Source organism: Alexandromys fortis, unplaced genomic scaffold, assembly GCF_014885135.2.
Source record: "Alexandromys fortis isolate MF-2015 unplaced genomic scaffold, M_Fortis_MF-2015_v1.1 scaffold_24, whole genome shotgun sequence".
Lineage (NCBI taxonomy): Eukaryota > Metazoa > Chordata > Mammalia > Rodentia > Cricetidae > Alexandromys > Alexandromys fortis.
In genome coordinates, this window is record NW_026067906.1 from 14,817,432 (window position 1) to 14,840,000 (window position 22,569).

The window sequence follows — 22,569 nt, forward strand, 5'->3', positions numbered from 1 at the left end:
GTCTTAAACTAACTTTGGGTTATGTGACATGTATCCACTTGTGGAGAATCAATCCCATCTAGCATCTACTTTCAATACATACCACACAGTGCCTTGTGCCTTTTCCAAGTAGCACAATTATTAGGTGAGGCATACAGATAGAATGGGGAGAAGACAGTGCCAGGGAATCCTTGCTAGTCTCAGACTCTTTCCCTTATGTGCACATGCAGCTGACTGATCTTTCCACTCTTTTTTCCCCTCATTCCACTTAGGCTCTTGCATGCTTCAGAGCACAGCAGGTATACTGTATTTCCTATCTGTTACTGAATTAGCGTGGATCACAGGCTTAAAGAGAGAATGAAGCGTGTAAGGTGGCAAAGGACAATACAGAGGAGAGTTTCTACCCCAGGAATGATTACCTGCAACTCCAGAGCGGAGGCTCCTGTATGGAATTGAGAGTGAAAAACTCAAGCACAGGTCTCCAATGATCAAGTTTAACTTAGTTTAATTCCATCTCTAGTTTAAAAAACAGTATTCTATTCCAACGAGGAAGTGTATTTCCTATCTACAACAGTAGGATTGGCAGCAGTCTTTACTCTTGAAAAAGCCAGCGCATAGGGACAAATCCTCCAATGACTCATGGTTTCTGCTGCCCCTTCTGCCCCTGCATAAACACAACTCCACAGGAACCCAGGGATGGCACAGCACAATCGGCCTGCAATGAGACACAGCTGCAGCTCACTCTCTTGACTCTTTCCGTTCTGACCGTCTTCAGGCACATAGCAAAGAGTCAATGATTGAAATCTGGCAAGGTGGACAAGTAAATAATCTAAACAGAGGGCTCAAAGAACACAATGCTAAGTTCCTATTATCTAGATGGTAAGGTGTCAAGTCATTCAACTTTCAGTCTAGATTTAAGCTAGTCCTAAGAATATGGTAGTATTTGCTTAGTGACCATCACCTCCTTGTATTTTCAGAAATGCTTACTAACTGTGTTACTATATTCTAATCCTAGAAAAAGTAAATCCAGGGACCATTCCATCTTATCTTACACACAACATTTACTAGTTTTCCAAGCAAGACAGAAATGAGAAAATAGATATATTAGAACAAGAACAATTTATGTTAATGTCCACAATCTGTTTCTCCTGTGAGCAGTGCCTGATTTTTTTTAAATGAACAAATTTCAGTCCAATGCTAAAAAAAAAAAAATTAAAAGAATAAAAATCCAATGTAGGACTAATTATAAAATAAACAAGAATATGATTTTATAATAAATCTTACCAGCGTTGCTGTAACTGTACTATAAAATGCTTCTTCCCATAAAAACTCAAATAATTCTTATAAAATGAAATACAGCTTTCTATATTCATTTTTGACAAGCAATGACCACTAAAACATCCTAAGGGATGAAGAAGTGCTGCCTTGGGAGCATCAATCACCACTCAACATGCTATATAAATAAGCCTTGGTCAGTGCTACTACCTAAGACCCCTCTGCTCAGGCCAGTGAACCCATCTCAGGGAAAGCCCTATAAAAGACTCAAGTTGTCACAGAAGTGAAACTTGGCAAGCTCCACTCAAATCCTTCTAAGGTAACTGTTCTAAAACAAAATTGGCAGGAGAAATCTTGTTTAATAATAATAATACTAAAAAGGCAAATGCTGCTTTTTGATCTCTGGGATGTAGAGAGGCAAAAAAAAAAAAGGAAAAGGAAAAAAAGAAAAAGTGACAACAGTAATAATTCAAGTAAAGTATGTATAAATTTAAACACACCACTTTCACATTAAGACAAGTGAAGGAGGGTGATGATCATTATAACAGCGTCAAAAAGCTTAGGTATTATCCACCAACGGGTAATTCACTTTACAGTCTCCAATAAGACAATTGTATATACTTTTGCACCTTGCGCTTGTAAAAGCAGATAAAATATTTAATATGTAATTTACAATGTATTTTACCAGCTCAGCATACAGGATGTTTATAGATTATATCAAAGTAGTAGACAGTTAGGGGCCTGTGCAAACCCTGCAAAAATAGAACTTCAGGTATCTGCTAATCAAAAACAAAAACAAAAACAGTATGCTGTTTAGAAGTGATACAATTCAAACTACCACAAAATACAAAGGACTGCAAAAATGTATACCATTCCAACATCATATATAAGTTATTAAATAAAGATCTGATTTAAAAGAATATAAATGAAGCCTTTAAGTAGGTCTTTTCTACATGCATATTATTCCTCATTAAAGAAAAAATATGTAAAAAGGCCATTGGTAATTGCTTTGTTAACATTTGTAGAAAATGCCAATTCTCTGGTCACAAACTCCACTAAGTTTAGCACTTAAGGTCTCTGCAGTGTTATAAACGTAATTTAAAATACTGTTAATTCTATAACTCCATTGGTAAAATGATGTGACTTGGAATATGGCAGTCTTCATGTTCAGGGCAATGATCCACAGTTCCGTTTTGTTTTGAGTTTCATAGGTGTGAGCAGCTATCCAGAAGAACAGCACCCTCCACTACCGCTCTGAGCTTGAGGTTCATCGTCGATGATCTGCACGCCTCGCCTAGCAGCCCCACCTTGACTAGCGCCGTTCCCTTTAGCTCTCTCGTCCACTTGAGCCGTTTCTATCATTCCTGAAAGCAGAAAGCAAACATGAGCACACCCGTCTTTGGAGTTTTCCCTCTCTGCAAGGCCATTACTCTGCTGTGATAACTAGTCATGAGCTTCAGTCAACAGACATGGTACATAATGAGTACTGTGTCAACTCAAGACAAGTTTTAAGACCTAGAAGGCAGAAGGTCTAACACCTGGTGCTGTAACGGCCACAAAGCAACAGAGGAAACACAACACACTGTGTACTCTAAGTATAATCTCGAGATTTTTCAAACATATCAGAAACAGGTTAAAGTTCAAGTTATTCTTAGCACAAGAGATTAAATTTGGGGCATAGGACTTCTTTAAGAAAATGGTATTTAAGGGGATGGAGAGATGGCTCAGTGGTTAACAGAGCACACTGCTCTTGTAGAAGAACCAGGTCCTACATCTAGAAGCTAGTAACTCCTCTCTGGTTTCCTCCAACACTCATGTGCACATATCCACACACAGACATACACTTAAACACATGTGTAATTAAAAATAATATATATACTAAACCAAATGGTATTTGAAAGAGTACAAAGAACTGAAGGGGTGGAGAGGAGTTCAGCAGTTAGTGTTCCAACACCATAAAGACATGGTGCTTGGATCCCAGCTCCCGCATAAGGAGTTCGGTTTTCCAAAAGAAGTCTACTGACTTTCATGGAGACAGAGACAGGAGGATAGCTGGGACTTACTGTTTCTAAGCTGGTTTCTACGCTAGCCAAGAAAATGTAGTTTTAGGTTCAGACAAGTCCTAACTACAAAGACAAGGATGGAGAACAGCAGGAGAGAGGACATCCACTGCCCTCTTCTGGTCTCTTTTGGCACACACACACACACACAAAAATGAATCTTAAAACAAATAAAAAGATGCAGGAGCTTCACAGTTGAAGTAACTTATATACACATATGTATATATGCAAGAGAGAGAGAGAGAGACATTCATGTGCATGGTACGTAGTAGAAAACTACACGAATTAGGTGTAGTGGTAAATGCCTTCAATTCCAGCACTCAGGAGACAAAGGTAGGTAGATTTCTTTGTGTCCCAGGCCAGTCAGTTACATGGCAAGAAACAAAACAAAACAACACAACATATCAAAATTCACGTGAGTCCTGACAGTGAACAGCTGGGTGTTGGGAGCATGTGCCTGTAACCCTATTACTTGGGGCTGCCAACAGGAGGATGAGGAGTTCAGAGACAGTCTCTGCTACACAGAGCTCACTACATGAAGCTCTATCTCACACAAGGGGACAGAGGGGGAGAGGGAGGAGTTTTTGTGATTGTTGGCTGAGACAGAGATTTCTTTAAAAGAAAACTCACACATTCATAAGAAACAAAGAAAAAACTGACAAATTGAACCTTATTGAAAAGTAAAATGTCTCCTTTTTGAGAAAAAGTTTACAAGAATGAAAATTCAAGACAATGACACAGAGGAAACTTCTGCAGGATACTTAATCAACAAGATGAAGGAAGAAGAGAGGGCAAGTCTTTAAAACAGTAAGTGTCCAAAAGTCTGTGCAGGGCACGGGTCATGAAGAACACTCTCAAGCTGGGGTGAGCCAGACACTGCAGTGAGAGGAAGTGACACAGTACAGAACCCCGCTTCTCCTTATTTAGTCAGCCTTTCAAGTTTCTCATTTCTAGGTATGTTTTAGAATGTATGAAATGGATTTATATTAGTATCTATGTTACAGGATTTTTAAATGAATATATGGAGAATAAATATCTTAAGGCATGAGACTTATCTGAAACCCTTTATTTGAAGTATGAGCTGAGAACTGAAAGCATCACCCCTTGGGTGCTTGTAGAAACATGAACTTGAGGCCATAGCCAACTACACCAAAGTGTGTTTTACACAGACCCTCACAGCAACAGTTATACACTGCGCTGGCACTCAGACCTAGTACACATCAGAATCATACGGAAGGCTTCTTAGAGACTGTGCACCCTACAGACATTTGATTCAGTAGGTTTGGGAATGGAAGCTGCATTTCTGGTAATTTCAAGCGATGCTAAAGCTGCTGACTAGTAGAGACCTTGTTATTCTAGAGGAATTATATGAATGACTTCAGAGTCTCAAGTAAAATTTACCCCAAAGTTTGTATACACATATTTTTTTTCTAGAGTCCAAAACCAGTTTCATCAAATCCTCAAGAAAATGAGGTCCACAAATTTAAAGACTGCAGTTTGACAACCACTCACTATGATCCCACAGACTAACATTCTCCTAAATGTAAGCTTTGTAGTGGTAACATGAGAAACAAACGTCAGGCTGTACTTATAAAGAAACTTGTTTTTCTTTTCTAAGAAAACCTTTTAACATAAAACCTTCAAACATATAAAAATAGAGAAAGGAGCCTAGCAAAAACCCCTCATTTTACCCACATTCTAATTGTCTCTATGCTGTTTTGAATCAAGCTCCAGACACATTTTATTCATGGATTACTTTAATATGCACCTCTAAAATAGAATTTTCTAATGCTTAACCATTTATAATGACACCTAAAAATACTAACCTTTATGTTTTAATAACAAAATTCAGTGCACATTCATGTACTGATTGTCTTCAAAAATGTTTTTTTTCTTTTCTTTTTTTTATTTTTTTATTTTATTTTATTTTTTTTATTTTTCGAGACAGGGTTTCTCTGTGGTTTTGGAGCCTGTCCTGGAACTAGCTCTTGTAGACCAGGCTGGTCTCGAACTCACAGAGATCTGCCTGCCTCTGCCTCCCAAGTGCTGGGATTAAAGGCGTGCGCCACCACCGCCCTGCTAAAAATGTTTTTCTTCACTAATCTGTCAATCAAGATCCAAATATGGTCTACCCACTCCCACAAATTGTTATGGCTATTAAATGTGGGTTCCTTTTTTTCATTTAAAAAAAATGGGTATGTAGAACAGAGAGCCACCTTAGATGTCACCCACCTTATCCTTTGAGAAAGGTTTTCACCAGGTTTTGAGCTTGCTGAGTTGCTTAAGCTAGCTGGTCAATGAGCCCCAGGGATCCAACTCCACAGTATGGGGGTGGGGGCGGGTTCATAAACGCATGCTACCACGGCTGTGGGTGTTGGGAATCAAACTCAGGTTGTCACAGCTAACTATTGTTTCAGCCGCTTCAGTGTGTTTTAATACACATAGTCTGCTGCTTTTTAAAAACTAATCCCACATACATTTTAAATACAGTTAGCAGACATCAAACAATGATTTCAAAACCATTAGTTTATTGCTTAAAACAGATAAAAATACCTAAGGTTTTAAAACATGAACCACACAAATACCAAGTAAAAATAGTACAGATAGATCTAAAAAAATTCCTGCCTTCATTGCTGAAATGGGCAAAATATCATTCCAGAAAAATTAACAATTTTCTTTTTTTTTTGGAGTCAGGGTCTGGACCAGGCTAACCTCAAACTCAGATCCACCTGCCCCAGCCTTTAGGGTGCTGGGATTAAAGGTGTGTGCCACAACTCCTGGCTAGAAACATTAATAGCTGTTTGTAAAAGCCACTTGCAAACATACTGAAGACAGCATACGTACTTTTACAGAGGTCGAGGAAGAGCTCCTCGATTCCTTTGTTTTGTTTAGCGGAAGTATGATAATGTTTTGCTCCCACAGAATCTGCATACCTTAAAAAGAAAAAAATATCAGTCACTGACATAAAGCCCTTGAAGCTTTCTACAATTGCAATTTTAGTGACTAAGTTTACCTTTATTGATTTACTAACTTAACCAATTTTTGTTTTGTTAAGATTATTTAGGTATTTAATTTCTCTATATATTGAACCAAATTAGGGGGGAAAAACAGAACATAAAAATTTTGATACAGTAATCTGGAACTGAAATTATTGGTTTTTGTGACCTCCGACCATTTAATCTTGATAGCCTGTTCTCACACCGGTCTTTCAATTTCAGTGAAATCAAAAGAGAAATGGAGAGAGGAATATCTGCTCTTGCCAGATGTTCAGCATCTCACAGTGCAAACACGCTTCCCGAGAACAAGAGTTCAGTCCACCAAGGCAGACTGTGAGAGTTTGGTGCACACCCTGAGGGGTCAAAGCCCACAGGAAGCAGGTGGCATTGCTGGGGATCAATGGGAACGGGGGAGCACGACACTTACGACTCTGCTTCTTGGATGGAAACGTGTCTCTCCTTTTCCAAGTCTATTTTATTACCTAATGTGAAGAAAGGAAACACTGATCTTAATAATGATTTATTTTTAATACAATTAGACAATAATAAATATATAATCGTAACTAATTATTTGAAAAAAATGACAAGAATTCCCCTCAGATTTCTAAATGTTTCAATCACAAAGATGTGAGAGCTGTTCATGATCATCAGGCCTGTGTCTCACCGCCTGCAACAACAGGGCAGCCTGCTCTCTTCCAAGAAGAAGGGCACTGCTCTTGGATACAGGGACAGCAGGGGCTAAGATTCATAGGAAGTACAATGATGTTTTATTAAGGTATATAGACATTTTTCCCTTTTTTATATACTTTGTTTTTAATTGAGCTGTACATTTTCCCCACTTCCCTTCCTTCCTCCCTTTTCCCCTTCCATTTTTCCCTCTTCCCCCCATACTCCCAATTTAAAATTCTTTATTCCCCAATCAACTTTAAACCAATCACTAATTAAGTATAATTCTTTGGTTTACTAAAATATATCAAGTTTGCATCTTGGGCACTAAAAGGGAACTCTTCCTTGATGACCTGAACTAGTTAAAGGAAAAATTTTAATGTATGAATTTTTAAGTATCCCTCCACCAGAGATTAAGTACATTGTTTATGAAACAATTTTAGTGACCTTTCAGAACTTAATATATACCTGTCACATAGATTTGAAATTACTGAAAGTAAGTTTAGTCTTTCTTAAACAATGGAGCTACGCTAAGATTTTTCTGAGAAGCAAACAGACTCCTTATTGAGTCCTGGACAGAAGTTAAGATGACCTGGGTGGATACAGAGTAAAGGTCAGAGAAACAACAAACAGATGGGGGGGGGGGTGGAGGAAGCACGCTTTAATCAAATGGTTTCATTTCTTCCATTTTAACTTTTACACAGAATAAATAAACCTTATAAAGTAATGAGCAAAGCACCCAATGAAAGATGAAACGTTCATCAAAAAGAAATGCAAGTCACGAGGTGCTATATACTGAAGACCTCAAAACACCTGAGCTCTTAATTGCTGGTAGCTGCAACAAGCTATCTGTCCGCATTGCCCATGGATGAGAGTGTGAGAGGGTAAATATTAAAGTCAGTGAGCTCCAACTGACTCAGCTTTGAGTCCTATTCTCTGAACAGATATACTCAGCTGCGAGTACTACATTAATTTCACTTTCTATATTGTGGTCTGCCAATAAAATTCAATCAAATATTATAGCCAGTATACTGAACAGTAACCAGATACAGCAAGCCGTTTATCCTATAAATACAAGCAGCAGAACCTGGTGTCAGGTGTCTCCTATAACACTTCATTACAGTGGAGAGATGGCTCAGTGGTTAAGAGGACACATTGCTCTTCCAGAGGACCTGAGTTCACTTCTTGCCCCCACGTAGGTTCACAACTAACTGTAATTCTACCCCCAGGAAGGGAAGAGCCTGGGGCCTTCATGGGTACCTGCACTCACATGTACATAATACCTGCCCCCAACATACACAGAATTAAAAATAATAAAAACAAATCTAGCCAGATGTAGTGGCATATACCTTTAATCCCAGAACTCAGAAGGCAGAGGGAGACAGATCTCTGAAGTCCAGGCTACCTAAAGCTACATAATGAGTGTCTTTGTCTTTCTGTCTCTCTACATATGTGTGTGTGTGTTTTATGTTTTACATACATACACACACACACACACATTTAAATAACTTCATTATATTAGAAAAAACTTGGGAAAGCATGACTGAACAATACTTCTAAAAAGGAGATAAAGGTTTTGTTAGTTATAATCTACATAAAAGAAGCCACGAGTTGCCATGACTGTTAAAATACGGAAGCCTTGAGCTGGGCACGTTTAGGACTATAATCCCTATAACTCCTGCATCCCTGGGAGTCTAGCATTGTACCTCATGACGAGCCAGCAGCCCTTGAACACCTCAAGAACAGCTGTGGAGTACAGTGAGCCCGTGATTCCTCGGGAAAAGCAAACAGCAGTGGAGAAATACCTCATTGTCACAACGCATGACTCAGAGGGCAAGGGTCAGACATCATTTTGAGAGAACCTGTCTGATAATGAGGTACCCTGAGAATGGGCAACAACCACAAGATACAAGATAGAGGAGCTAATTTAATTTGCAATGATCCCACAGCAAGGGAGCCCTAGAAGGCAATGCAGAAAAAAGGGTCAGATGCTGACCAGTACCCAAGGCAGGAGGCTCATGCCAGGAAGAAAACTTGACAGAATCCATCTCATTTACCTAGCATAAGAGTGGTGAGTAGAGCAGCCTCCGGAGTCATCCATCCTCAGCTACTGCTATACTCTAAGAACTGAAGCTCCACTGGGCTGGGTGACACCCACAGCTGCATCCTGCCAGCAGAGCAGTGGTACTTAAGAATGGATGCACAGGGGACTGGAGAGATGGCTCAGCGGTTAAGAGCACTGACTGCTCTTCCAGAGGACCCGGGTTCAATTCCCAGCACCCACCTGGCAGCTCACAACTGTCTGAAAATCCAGTTCCAGGGGATCTGACACCTTCACACCAATGCACATAAAATATAAATCATAAAAATTAAAAAAAAAAAAGAATGGATGCACAGGTCCTCAGACTTTGTACATCTGAGGGATGTAGTTGCTTCCTATGATCTCCACACACTTGGGGGACAACCCTTAGCTAGGAGAGCCGCCCTGGGAACTATGTGCTAGAGAGCCAAGAGCTCCTGACCAACCCTCAGAATGCAAAGCTAAGTGTTATTAGCTGAGGGCCATCGTACACAGAGACTAGGCTGGTTGGCATCGGCACCAGTGAACGTCAGACACTTGTTACGTGCAGGCTCAACAGCAGCACAAACAGAGGAGAGGCAAGAGCCCGCAAGCTCAAGCCCCTCCTCCCTACATAAGTGGAATTCTTTACTTTTTGAAAATCAAGAAAGAAGCTGTTCCAACACTTATCTGTTCATACCTTTCTCTTTTTATTATTATTATTATTTTTTTTTTTGAGACAGGTTTCTCTGTAGCTTTGGAGTTTTATCCTGGCACTTGCTCTGTAGACCAGGTTGGCCTCAAACTCACAGAGATTCACCTGCTTCTGCCTCCCAAGTGCTGCACCAACACTGCCTGGCTTTATTATATCTTTTAAAAAGATTTAATTATTTATTATTTATAATATGTGTGCCTGTATTAGTATATGTACAGTGTGTGTGTGTGTGTGTGCAGGTGGCAGGTGCCCACAGGTCAGAGGCCATTAGCAAGAGCCGTTAAGTACTCTTAAAAAAGGTCCTCTCTTTATTACATCATAAGCAGTACTTTTGCTATACTTCTAAAGCTTTTCTATTCCCTTCTGTACACGCCATCTATTTAGACTCATTCATTTATCATTATTGGCAATACTGCCCCACCACTGTCTGCTCCATATCCTCCACTCTCCCCAATACACACTTTCTCTACTATACTTTTAGCAGAATGGAGGAATTCACTAATAACATTACAGAAGAAAATTTCAAAAATCTTATGAAATGGACTTCCAAATTCAATTAGTATTTAAAAACTCAAATAGACAGGGCAATAAAACAGAATTAAAAGACAATGAACGTGAAAGAAGATCTCAAGTTAGAGGCTAAGGAGACAAATGAGAAAGTAACTACATATGACATAAAAGCATGAGTGGGGACCACCTGTATGTGGGACAGCAGCAAGGACATGACCACCAGGGGCAGGGTGGGTAAGCCCATAAGGGAGAGGGATAAATAGAACACAGTACAATGGCATGCACACAGGAGAGCACCACAGTGAACCTCACTACAGGATATGCTAGCCTTCAAAGCAGACACAAACTTGAAAACAAAGAGTTCTCTTAAAAAGTGGAGGTACAGGGGGCTGGAGAGATGGCTCAGTGGTTAAGAGCATTGCCTGCTCTTTCAGAGGCCCTGAGTTCAATTCCCCAGCAACCACATGGTGGCTCACAACCATCTGTAATGAGATCTGGTGCCCTCTTCTGGCCTACAGGCAGAGTACTGAGAATACTGTATACGTAATAAATAAATAAATATTTTTTTTAAAAAAAAAAGTGGAGGTACACACCTGCGATGCTGGCTCACAGGAGGCCAAGGCAGAAGGATCATGCTACGTTCAAGGCAAGCCTGGGCTATACAGCTAGACTTAGTCTCAAAAAGCCTAAACAGTAAGCATAGGTTACAGGGATTAAGAGGAGGCAAACAGGAAGAAGAAATCAAACTGGAAGAACACAGCGGAAGTCTTCGCGAAGAGTAATGAGATGGTGTAGGTGGGATTCTTCCGCTGTGTTAGGTCAGACATAGAGCCGTAAGGACAGTGTGTCCTAGACTAAAACAAGAAACCGCTGGAACACATCCGCAGAGCGTGAGGAGGAGGGTGGATGGCGAGTTAACTAACACCTAGTCCACCTGGTGGAAGTAACCCTCCTGACCCCCTTCTTAACCCTTCCACGCTCTCCAGGTCATCCTAAGGACAAGAAAATGCAGGAATAAGGTAAATGAGTTCTTAAAATTGTTCTAAATTTCATGTCAAACTTGCCAGGAGATAGAAAAACTTGTATCTCATGCTCCCCATTAGTAAACTATGTTATATAAAGATTACTCAACTTCTTTAACTTTCCATATACATGTAAATAATTCTGCTCTTCAGAAAGATAACAAAATATCATAAAAAAATTTAATCTTCAGTTATTTACCTACTGTGGTCACTCTAAACATGGTAGCCCCCTTGTGCTACACAAAGCCATACAAATCTCATTAACAACTAGCTAAAACTTTGTCCTCAAATTCCTATGTGATCTATTACTCTAGTGTTCCTGTCTCAGGGATTTCTTCTTGACTAATTCCTCAAATGTAAAATAAAAAGGAGCAAATCACAAATCATTTCTCTTCTCTCTTCCCTAGAACTCATACTTTGGTAGGAGACCATACAGGTACCCATCTAAAGGTAATAATATGTATGAATGGTAAATTCCAGTTATGAATAAATTCCTGGGGCTAAGAGCAGTATTTTCCCATGCAGATCACTCCATTGCTTCAATTTCCAAAATAACCACCGCTTTTATCCTCCACTAAATTATCCTGGCTTCAGAGTTGGAGAGATAACTCAGAGGTTAGGAGCACTTGCTCTTCTTCCAGAGAACTTGTGTTCACTTTCCAACAGCCACATGGTGGCTCACAGCCACCTATAACTCTAGTTCTACGGGGTCTGAAAACATGTTCTTACTTCATGGATGCCAGGCAAGCATATGGTACACAGACATACATGCAGCCAAATGCCCATCAACAGACATTTTTAAAAATAAAAAGTTAAGAAAAAAAGGTTTTTGCCACCATGCCTGGTCTGGCCACTTACACACACACACACACACACACACACACACACACACACACACACACGAAAAAAAAAGAAAAACTACAAAAACAAACTATTCTGGTTTCTCCAAGCTCAGTCTTATTATTATCAGCCACAAAAGCAAAAGCCAGCATCATCTTTGGCAGCTGTTTGATGCCAGGTAAGTACATATCCAGGACCCCACTTCCCTGCGATTCCCCTGTGATGTCCAGGACCCCACTTCCCTGCGATTCCCCTGTGATGTCCAGGACCCCACTTCCCTGCGATTCCCCTGTGATGTCCAGGACCCCAATTCCCTGGGACTCTCCTGTAAAGTCTAGGACCCCACTTCGCTGTAAAGCCCTTGGGGCTATAAGGGTTTTATAATGGTGCCGACTACAAACGCATCACTATTTCTAACATATGCTCCCCACTCAGTAACTGTTAAATTAGAGAAATATTTTTTTTAAAAAGGGACCCAAAGAGAAAGTCTAAAGTCTAAAACTGGTCTTAGAGGTCTTTTATTTTACTACTCCAGAATCATGAACTACTTATGTTCTTGAAGTCAGTCTGTTCTCAATTAAAAAAAAAATGTGTACAATTAAGTGGTCACACAAGAACACTGGCTCACTTAAAGCAGTTCTTATACTCTTTCTTTTCTTTTTTTAAAGAGCTAAAACTTCTGGTGAAAAGGTAAACGATGAAGCAAGCCTGGGACCCTCACTAGGTCCTAGGGGTATCTCTTGAAATGTAGGGCTTGAGTCTGCTGGAAAAGTCAACCCCAAGTCTAAAAGAGAAACACTAAAATGTCATAATTCTTTGGTCCTGCTATATCTTTAAAAAAAAATTATTTGCTTATTTTGTCTTTAACCAGGAGAGAAAAGACCAATACTTACCAACTATACACAAACAGATTTCATTTCCCAACATTTTCCTTAGCTCTTTGACCCAGTTTTTTACCTGTGTACACAAAAGAGTAAACATGACAACAAATCCTGCTGGAGTTAGTTCCCCGACACCTAAAGCCCATGGGTATACAAAACACACCTCTGACTACAATTTTTACATATTCTTCAGACATCCAGCAAAGCTATTTGCCAGAACCAAACTTTGTCAAGTACAGATCTGGTATTAAGATACTTGTAACAGAGTCACTTTGGATTTAGGAAGGTATTTTTGATCAAGCCCCAATTGATTCCTATTAGACACCTTTTTGTTAAAGACTTAAGGAGAAAAATAAGGGTAAGGGCACTAAAAAAGTGTGCATGGCAAAATAAATGTTCACTATTTATTGTCTAATAAAAGTTCTCAGTTGGCACTGACATTGTGGCTGAAATATCCCTTTGTTGTGAGGCTGGTTGTGTCTGATTATGTGACTGTGTAGTGAAGTTCCTGGCCTCTACCAAGAGAAGGCAGCATCACTCTCCCACAGTCTCGAGATTTTTGTCATCCACGGTGCAAATGTCTAGTATAGGATAATTGCCCACTAAGGAAGAAGCTCAGCCCTGGACACAGCTGAATAGAAACTGGAATTAGTGATAATAATCTTTTAGATATTATAATACAATAATGGGATTATACTCAGACAGCATGATAAGGAACAAACCAGAACACTTTTCAATTTTTTACAGTTAAAATTTAATATATATGTAATCAAGTCTCATGAAACATATATACCCTCCATAAAACAATGCACATTTGTAAGTTAGAAAAATTTCATTATTTTTGCGTGAGCATTTACTGTGCATCTGGATCTATAAAATGAGTGTTCTACACTGTTATTCTCTACAAGAATGCAGAACTATTAATTATTATAAAAGCAAAGGTAATTAAACCACAATTCTCTCAGTACAGCTCAATTTAGTTGATTTCACATGAGAAATATATGATAGAACGGTAAATATATATCTTCAATATGAACTAAATATTTTGGTAAATAACGGTCACCAATTATGCTTATGTATGTATGCTTTACTGTTTAAAAACTAGTCAGTGGTGGACACAGACATATTAATAGAGATCAAAAACAAACAAATATAAAACCAGTGTGGTTTTTCTAATTAAGTCATCTATGAAAGAATACCTTCTGAAAAGAATCTTCATCCGTTATATCATAAACTAAAATAGCTCCATTCGAATCGCGGTAGTAAATTGGACCCAATGCATGGAATCTTTCTTGACCTGCTGTATCCTAATAAAGAATAAATGCTTATTAGATCAAAAGAAAAAAGCATATGGCTGCTATTTTAACTACAGTGAACTTTTAATTATTGGAATGGAGGTCATAAAGTCACAGATAACTCCAAAAACAGTACTAAAAGAAACAAAAACAAGTTAAAGAACATCCAAATGTTTAAATGTCATGTGATGCTCCTCCTGAGATCTCTTGTCCCCACTAAAACAGCAGCTCAGTTGCTGCATGGTTAAAGCAGCGGGAACAGTCCCTGCCCTACACTGAGGATCTTGGTAATGTAGAAGAGGGCACACATGAGGACTACTAGCTACTCCTGGCACATACAGGAAAGAGATTGCAGGCAGGCTGCCCCATCAACTCTATCCTTGCTGCAAATGAAAAAATTATAACAGCAATATGTAGATAGAAAGCTGTATTCCAAATATAATTCTTAACTAGATTTTAGGAACTTTTTAATTAAGGAAATGGCTTTGGCTAACTAGCTCATTTATTTACTTTTAAAAAACAAACTCTGAAGTCCAAATTCCTGTTCCTCCAGTCAGTTAATTAGAGTATTTCTGAAGCCAGGCATAGTGATGCGCCTTTAATTCAGCATTCAAGAGGCGGGGGTAGGAGGATCTCTGTGAATTTGGGGTCAGCATGGTCTACAGAGTGAATTCAGGACAACCAGAGTGACATAGTAAGACCCTGTCTCAAAACAAACAAAAATAATATTTCTGAATACTTACCCATATGGCAAGGTTTACTCTTTTCCCGCCAATATTTAACTTCTTTGTTAAGAAAGATGCCTAAAATAAGAGAAGTACATGTTAAAAATGTTTCACATAAAATGATGTCCTTCACCCTAACTCTACATTAATGAACGAATCATCCTCATGTCAACTTAGATTGCCTGACAGAAAAGACAATCACTGAATTTTTAATTTATGGCCAACTATTATTTTCATTAAAGACAAAATATTATGCATATTCTAAGGAAGTGTATCTTGTTTTGTGAACACAAATTACCAAAACTCTAAAAGAATATAAGAAAAGTTGAGGATGCAGTAAACATCCCTGGGAGATGCTCAGTGGGTAAAGCACTTCTCATCAAATGTGAGAACCTGGCACGATGACCTGAATTCTCATTCCCAGAACCTACTTAAACATACGCATGTCTACAATAAGGCACACCTAAAGTAAGATGGGATACAACAGGAAAATCCCAGCCTCTCTGTGTAGCTGGCCTGGCCTACACAATAAATACCAACAAAAGTATCATCTCAAAATGAGGTGAAGTCAAGGACTGACAACCAAATTTGTCCTCTGACTCCCACACACTGTGCTACACACACACACACACACCTGCATACAACATACACAAATACATACTGTAAAAAAATTAATGTTGAAACAGAGTCTCTGGGCAGTCCTAGCTGACCTAGAACTCACAAAGATTCTCCTGCCTCTGCCTCTCAAATTTAAGGTGTCTGCCACCATATCGCCCCCCACATTTTAAAAAAATAAAACACCCATAAACACGCAAAGAAAATTGTGCCTGCTTTTTATGTTTTTTTCCTTTCTGTATAGGCAACAATTTTTCCCTAAAGCATTTACTTATTTACTGATTAAAAAGAATATCTAGAAGATTCCTAAGATATCTAACATTGCTCGAGACGGTTCTGTGTCTACAATTCAACACATATCTCTGCCACAGAAATGAAAGGACACGGCCCCATGCTTTGCAGGGGAGCTTAGTCTACTAGAGTATGACTGCACAGAGAATACAATTTCTGCTATGCTGACTGAAACAGAGGACCCCGTCAATAGACTATAAGGGGCATGCTGAGAAAGGAAGTTCAGTGCTTGCCTGGATGCGTTAAGGTAATGAATGATCTCTCCACTAGGTGTAGCTGGAATTTTTCCTAACCATAAACAAAGCCACTGAAACCTAAAACAATTGAGTCACCCTCAGGGAAGCTTCCAGTTGGTATAGTTAATGCCAGAGTACGAACACATATAAATGAGCAAGGGCTAAATCAAAAGATCCTAGATTGTGGCTCAGAGTGGTCTCAGCAAACAAAGGTGCTTATCTCAAGGCAGACAACCTGATTCGATCCCAGAGACCACATTGATTTTTTTAAAGCTCCTATGAAGGGGCTGGGGAGATGGCTAGTGGTTAAGAGCACTTTGTTCTTGCAGAGGACCTGGGTTCAATCCCTGCCCTAAACTGAGGATCTCTGTGATGCAGAAGAGGGCACACATCAGGACTACTTGCTAACACGTGCTCAGCACCCACATAGTAGATCACAACCATCTGTAACTCCCATTCTAAAGGATATGGCACCCTCTTCTGACCTCCATGGGCACCGGGAATGAATATGTGGTACATAGCTATACATGTGAGTAAAAAACCCATATGCACAAATAAATCTTAAAAAACTAAAAGAAAAACCCCAAGGGTATAAACTTGGCATTGTAAACTTTCACTTTTTCTCTTTTGAGACAAAGTCTCACGTATTCCAGGCTGGTTTCAAACTCACGAGACTCATAGACAAGGATGACCTTGAACTCCTGACCCTCCTGCCTCTATATCCCTTGTGCTGAGATTATGTGAATGCAACAATCACCATGGCTTATTATCAAACCTCAGGTTTCAAACATGGTAGGCAGGCACTCGACCAAATGAACCATATTCTTGTAGGTCTTAATAAAACCTGTCCTAAAAATATTAGCTGCCCCCCAAATCAGGCATATCTGGAAAATAGTATGTAACACTTTCTAAATTTCATAATATATACGAGCACCTTACAATTCTGTCAAAAAGGCAGCATCCCCTAAATCATTTGCCCTCTCTCTCTCACTCCTCATTTTCTTCTTTATAAAACTAAACATCCTCTTCCCCAGGGAAATCTCTATCCTAAGAAGAACCTGCAAAGAAAGCATACCAGGGCATGGAGATTCACTAAAGGGTTAAGACCTTTTAAGAGAATGACTGTGGGATTAGAGGTTGGATTAAGGATGAAAGCAAACTGGAAAACAGAACTCTACTACAAAGTTAAAGACAAAACCAAACAGAACTCAAACGATGAAGACATAGAACAGAATGAAGAATAAACGAAGACCAATAAGGTATGGGAGCACATGCCTGTAATCTTGGTTCTTGAGAAGACTGAGGCAGGAGGATAAATTCAAAGTTAGCCTGGTTACACAGAGCCAGCCTGTCTCAAATAGAACAACTTATCAAACAGGAAATATACCCAGAGTCCAGAATTAGTTAGCATGTTTTTAAAAGGAAGAGACCAGAGTTCAGAGCTGTGGCAAAGCAGTCACATGCATGCAAGTTTATCTACAGAGAGGAAAATGCAGAAGGCAAAAGAGGTGAGCACGGCAAATTTCTGACAAGGAGAAGCGTGTGCTCCAAGTGTGCTATGGCACACCAGGGAAGATCAGAACCCAGAACCGCCTTTGAATTCAGTGACTGAGGTGTCCATAGGTAGGATAAACGGCAGAGCTGAGATAAACATAGGAATAGCTGCTTCCGAGACAAGCTATAGTACTGCAGATAGTAATATTGAAAAGAACCAAAAATAAAATAAAATAACTTAAATGGCAAAAATAGCAAACCTTGGAAAATAAGAAGGCCACAAATTAAAATAAGATAAATTAATAAAAGATTTCTCCCACTTTCTAGCACAGAAGCTAAGAAAATGATTTTTAATTTGAATCTCACTTTGCTTCTTACCAGATATATAATTTACTTGATTTCAACCCTTCCCAATATGGTTTTTAAATATCAGTGCCTTGTAGAAGAAATGTAAACTCTGAATCCTAGCCAAATTCTATGATTCTTTATCAAATATATCTATAAAACTAAATGAATTGATCTTCCCTGCAAATTTGCTTTCCAACTTTCCAACCCGTGTGTAGATGTGTACATGTGCGTGCATGCATGTGCATGTTTAAAGACAGGGTCTGAGCATACTGCACAGGTTAGTATTGACTTCCAAGATTATTTTGGAAGGAAGCTCTTCCTGTCTTAGCTTCCTCAGAGGCCATGACTACAGGCTCACACCACTGTGCCCAGCAATCTCTAAGGTTGAGAATTTTAGAAACAGCTTCTTCCCTTCCAGCCAATATCCTGCCCCCAAACCTCCCAAGTCTAGTCTTCATATGTTCTGAGGAATTCTACGACACTCTGACCTCACAGCAGGTCCTTTGCTCTCCCCCTATAAAGTGGCATTATTCTGCATGTAAAATTATCTTCCCCGTGCCTCTTTATAAGATTCACGCATTTCACACCGGGCTTCTCTAGTCTGTACTTTCTGGGAACCTAAGTTGTAACACATGGAATATATTGTCTTGCACTGTAACTTATCTTTTCAGGACATAAGAATTCTACTAGCTAGGTTACATTTTTTATACAGTCTTTTTAGACTAAATTAAAATGGGCAATATCTTAACAGCTTTTCAAATTATTAACTTATTTAATTCTCAAAACATGCTGTAAGCCAGAGGTAATTACTACACAAATATTTTAGGCATGGAGATTATTAAGACTCAAGCAGTGTCTTGCCCATGGTTACACAAGTATCAGGTAAGAGCTATAGTCCAGACGGTCTAAGAACAACCTATACCACTAGACTTGGTACCTCCCAGGCTGGCATCTGAACTGACACTGCTAGGTCAGGAGCTGGACACATAATCCCTGCTCCTTTTACCGCATTCTCAGTTTTCAATATTTTATATGTATTTTTAAGAGCAAATACTGTTTTTGAAATTGGTTTAATGTAACATCAGAATACCAGCAAATAATCAAAGGTCTGACATTTGTCTGTTTAAATTAGTTTCACAAAAACATACATTTAATTTAGCCAGATTATTAAAACTCCCTTTGTGATTTTAAAATATGGGGTAGCAAAGGTAAGAGGAAACAATCGTGGATTTAAGAATCATGCGTATTGAGCTGTCTCTTTGGAACCTATTCTCTATGGTGGAGCCTCCCAAGAATGTTCAGTCTTGATGCAGGGAGCAGGAACTTGGTATTGCCTCAACTTGATATGCCATGCTTTGTTGATTCCCATGGGAGGCCTTACTCCATCTGAATGGAGAAGAGTGAATGAAGAGGAGGTAGAAAAGAGGGGGAGGGAACTAGAGTAAAGGAGGGAAGGGAAACTGTGGTTGCTATGTAAAATAAAAAAATGATGGAAAAAATCATGCTTATACTGAAAACAATTTCTTTCAACATTTCCAGGAGATTATACGTGGCTGGCAACTCCTCAATAAGCACCATCTGCTAGAAGGGAAGAAGTATTCAACAATAGGAATTCAGAAGGTGCTAGGCTTGGGGGTGGGGCTTACAGACTGTAAAGCTCTGTGCTAAGGCTAGAAATCTCAGATCCACAGAAATACAGTGACTCGGCCCAGGTCAGATAATTAAGGCGGATGCAGCAATGGGTGGACTCCATAACGCCTTTCCCACTGCACAAAGCTGTCTAGCCAAGAAAGCACAAACTTCTTAACCTGGCAGTCCTCCATTTAGATAGTAAGTGTTCCCGGACACCAATTCACCTCCCCAAATTCTCTCAGGGTAGGAAAAATGTTGAAGATCAAAGTAATGGCCTATTTTCCATCCTCTCCCTCCATATTCCAAGCCTCTGCTAACCCCAACTATTTCGTCTTCCGAACTTTAGGAGTACTAAAAATTAACCATCTTATTATTAGCTCATATTGTTGCTTTTACCTGGTGTCTATTATACCCCCCATCTTACCCAAAACCTAGTTGATGAACTTCTGGTTGAGGGAAGGGGGTGGAAAACAAATAAAATGCCAAATGAAAACCTTCCCAAAACTTATCAATCATGTTCAGCTCTTTACTGTCTTCTGCAGAGTCTTCCAGGAAGCATAATCTGTTGAAAACATGGTGCTGAATCAAGAACAAACACGATCCTGTTTCTATCTGCTGACTATGCTATACACAGAACTAGTCACATCATTTTGCTAATCGCTAATACAGTTGTAGACCTCCCAGACTTGAGACGGCAGAAATCAAACACATAATTTATATAATTACCCTTCTGTAGCAAGCAAATAAAAACTATTTATCAGAAAAGTGATCTAGGAGGGCTGGAGAGATGGCTCAGAGGTTAAGAGCATTGCCTGCTCTTCCAAAGGTCCTGAGTTCAATTCCCAGCAACCACATGGTGGCTCACAGCCAACTGTAATGAGGTCTGGTGCCCTCTCATGGCCTGCAGGCATATACACAGACAGAATATTGTATACATAATAAATAAATACATAAATAAATATTTAAAAAAAAGAAAAAGAAAACTGATCTAGGTTCTCCATTATTTTTACATTCTCTCTCTTTTTTTCTTCCTAGAGAGAGTGATTGAGATTTTGGTACCTGTTAGGTCTCAGCCAGGACAAATCACATATAACAAATTTAGAGTACCAAGTGGGCTATCACAGGGAAAGTCAGTTATTTCTGCAGAACATCGTGGCACATGCCTATAATTCCAGCACTAAGGAAGCTGAAGCAGGACTGCAAATTTAAGGTTAGCCTTAATGGTATACTAAGGCTCAGTTTCAAAACAACAGAGAATCTAAAAACAAGTAAAACAAAGTGTAATGGCTATAGTAGTGTATTATTGGTGTTTTAATAAAGCTTGCCTGATCCAGAACCCAAAACAGCCACATTAGTCAGCCATACAGACCAGGCAGTGGTAACACACACCTTTAGTCCCAGCGGCCACACTACTCAGCCATACAGACCAAGCAGTGGTGGAATAGACCTTTAGTCCCAGCAGCCACACTAGTTAAGCCATAGAGGCCGGGCGCTGTCAATGCACACCTTTAATCCTAGCACTAGAGAGGAATATAAGGTGGGATGAGACAGGAACTCACTCTCTTTAGTCTGAAGATTCACAGAAGTAAGAGCTTTCTAGTGGCTTGGCTGCTTTGCTTTCCTGACCTTCAGGTTGAACCTCAATATCTGTCTCTGGGTTTTTATTATTTTTGCTACAATTAGTGCCCAACGTTTGGGGTATGAATTCATTAAAAAGCTGTCTGCCTGTGGCTCCAGCCTCACCCGGCTAGGTTTTCTTTTTGTTTCTCCCCAAGCCTCTGAAAGAGCTTGCGATTTTCCTGTTGTGGCCTCTCTGAAACAGTCTCCAGCTGTCACCCAAACTCCAGAAGCACTTGGGCTCCAAATGTCACAAGATTCACCTGCCCTAGACTGGCTGATTCTGCCTTCAGGCAGCACCTCCACCAGCACCACCACCAGCGAGCTTTTTCCAATCAATCCCCCGTGCATTTTTCAGACAGCCACCCCTTTCTCTACCTCTCTCTCTCTCTTCCCACCGTGGGTAGTGGGCTCTCCCTAAAAACCCTTCTCGAGCTGCTGCCAAACTCGGTAGCTGCCTGGAAATCCAGCCAGGCTTTTACTCTTCTACACAGCAGCAATACGCCTCACATCTTCATCAACATCGTGGTAGATTTGGTAAGAAAATCAGGAATTCTTTAAGGGAGGAATTTTTCTTAAAAAAAGAGTTTTTCTACCTTAAAAAATGGGAAACGCCATTACAATGGAGAGATTTGGGTCTCTGTATGATAATATGGTAGACAGTTTGAAAATAGAATGAATAAATGAGGATATCTAATTTAGATGGGATTTATGTAATGTTAATTGTAAAGAATATTAGCTTTATCATTTCTGTCATCACTAAAAAGAATTGGTTAATCTAAGCTAAGATATAGGCCTTAGAAAAACCCAATAAAACAGATCACAGAGATATTCAAATTCAGACAGAGAAAGTTAATGGAGAACCAATTTCTGTATTGCATTATAAGAATAGAGAGGAACAGCCTAAGGTTTTCTAACAACCAACCTTAATACGTCCAGTAACATTACAGGAACTGTCAGATGGCAGAGGCTCTGTTACAGTTAACTGGACTCCTGTGCCAATGTTAGACTTAAGGAGATTCAGGGAAGCAATAGTCTCATATGGCATGCATTCACCTTTTGCAAAGCAAATGTTAAATTTGTGGTCAGTTTGTAATAGAATTATCCCAAAGGACTGGAGAGAGTTGGTTAAAGGTGTTTTATAGCCTAGTCCACAATTACATTGGAGTACGTGGTTCAGAGAAGAAGCGAAAATCACTGAACAATGGACTAAAGCTAGAGGTAGAGAAATCTCCCTAGATAAATTCTTGGAGCAGGAGATGACACTACTATAGAGAGGCAAGCTGTGTACGATGACCATAACCTGGATTTAT

General features: G+C 39.5%; 1 protein-coding gene across 1 annotated transcript in view; it reads right to left on the bottom strand.

Annotated features, from left to right (window-relative positions):
* Positions 1–467: 467 nt before the first annotated feature.
* The window catches only part of Rab21 (RAB21, member RAS oncogene family), a 37,460-nt gene continuing 15,358 nt past the window's right edge, over positions 468–22,569 (bottom strand). The window contains exons 2-7 of the mRNA XM_050135482.1: positions 15,042–15,101; positions 14,203–14,310; positions 13,016–13,079; positions 6,738–6,792; positions 6,159–6,247; positions 468–2,618 (exon numbers count right to left, since the gene is read on the bottom strand). Of these exons, the coding sequence (XP_049991439.1) occupies positions 2,476–2,618; positions 6,159–6,247; positions 6,738–6,792; positions 13,016–13,079; positions 14,203–14,310; positions 15,042–15,101 (519 nt within the window). The 3' untranslated portion in view covers positions 468–2,475. The remainder of the gene's footprint in view (positions 2,619–6,158; positions 6,248–6,737; positions 6,793–13,015; positions 13,080–14,202; positions 14,311–15,041; positions 15,102–22,569) is intronic.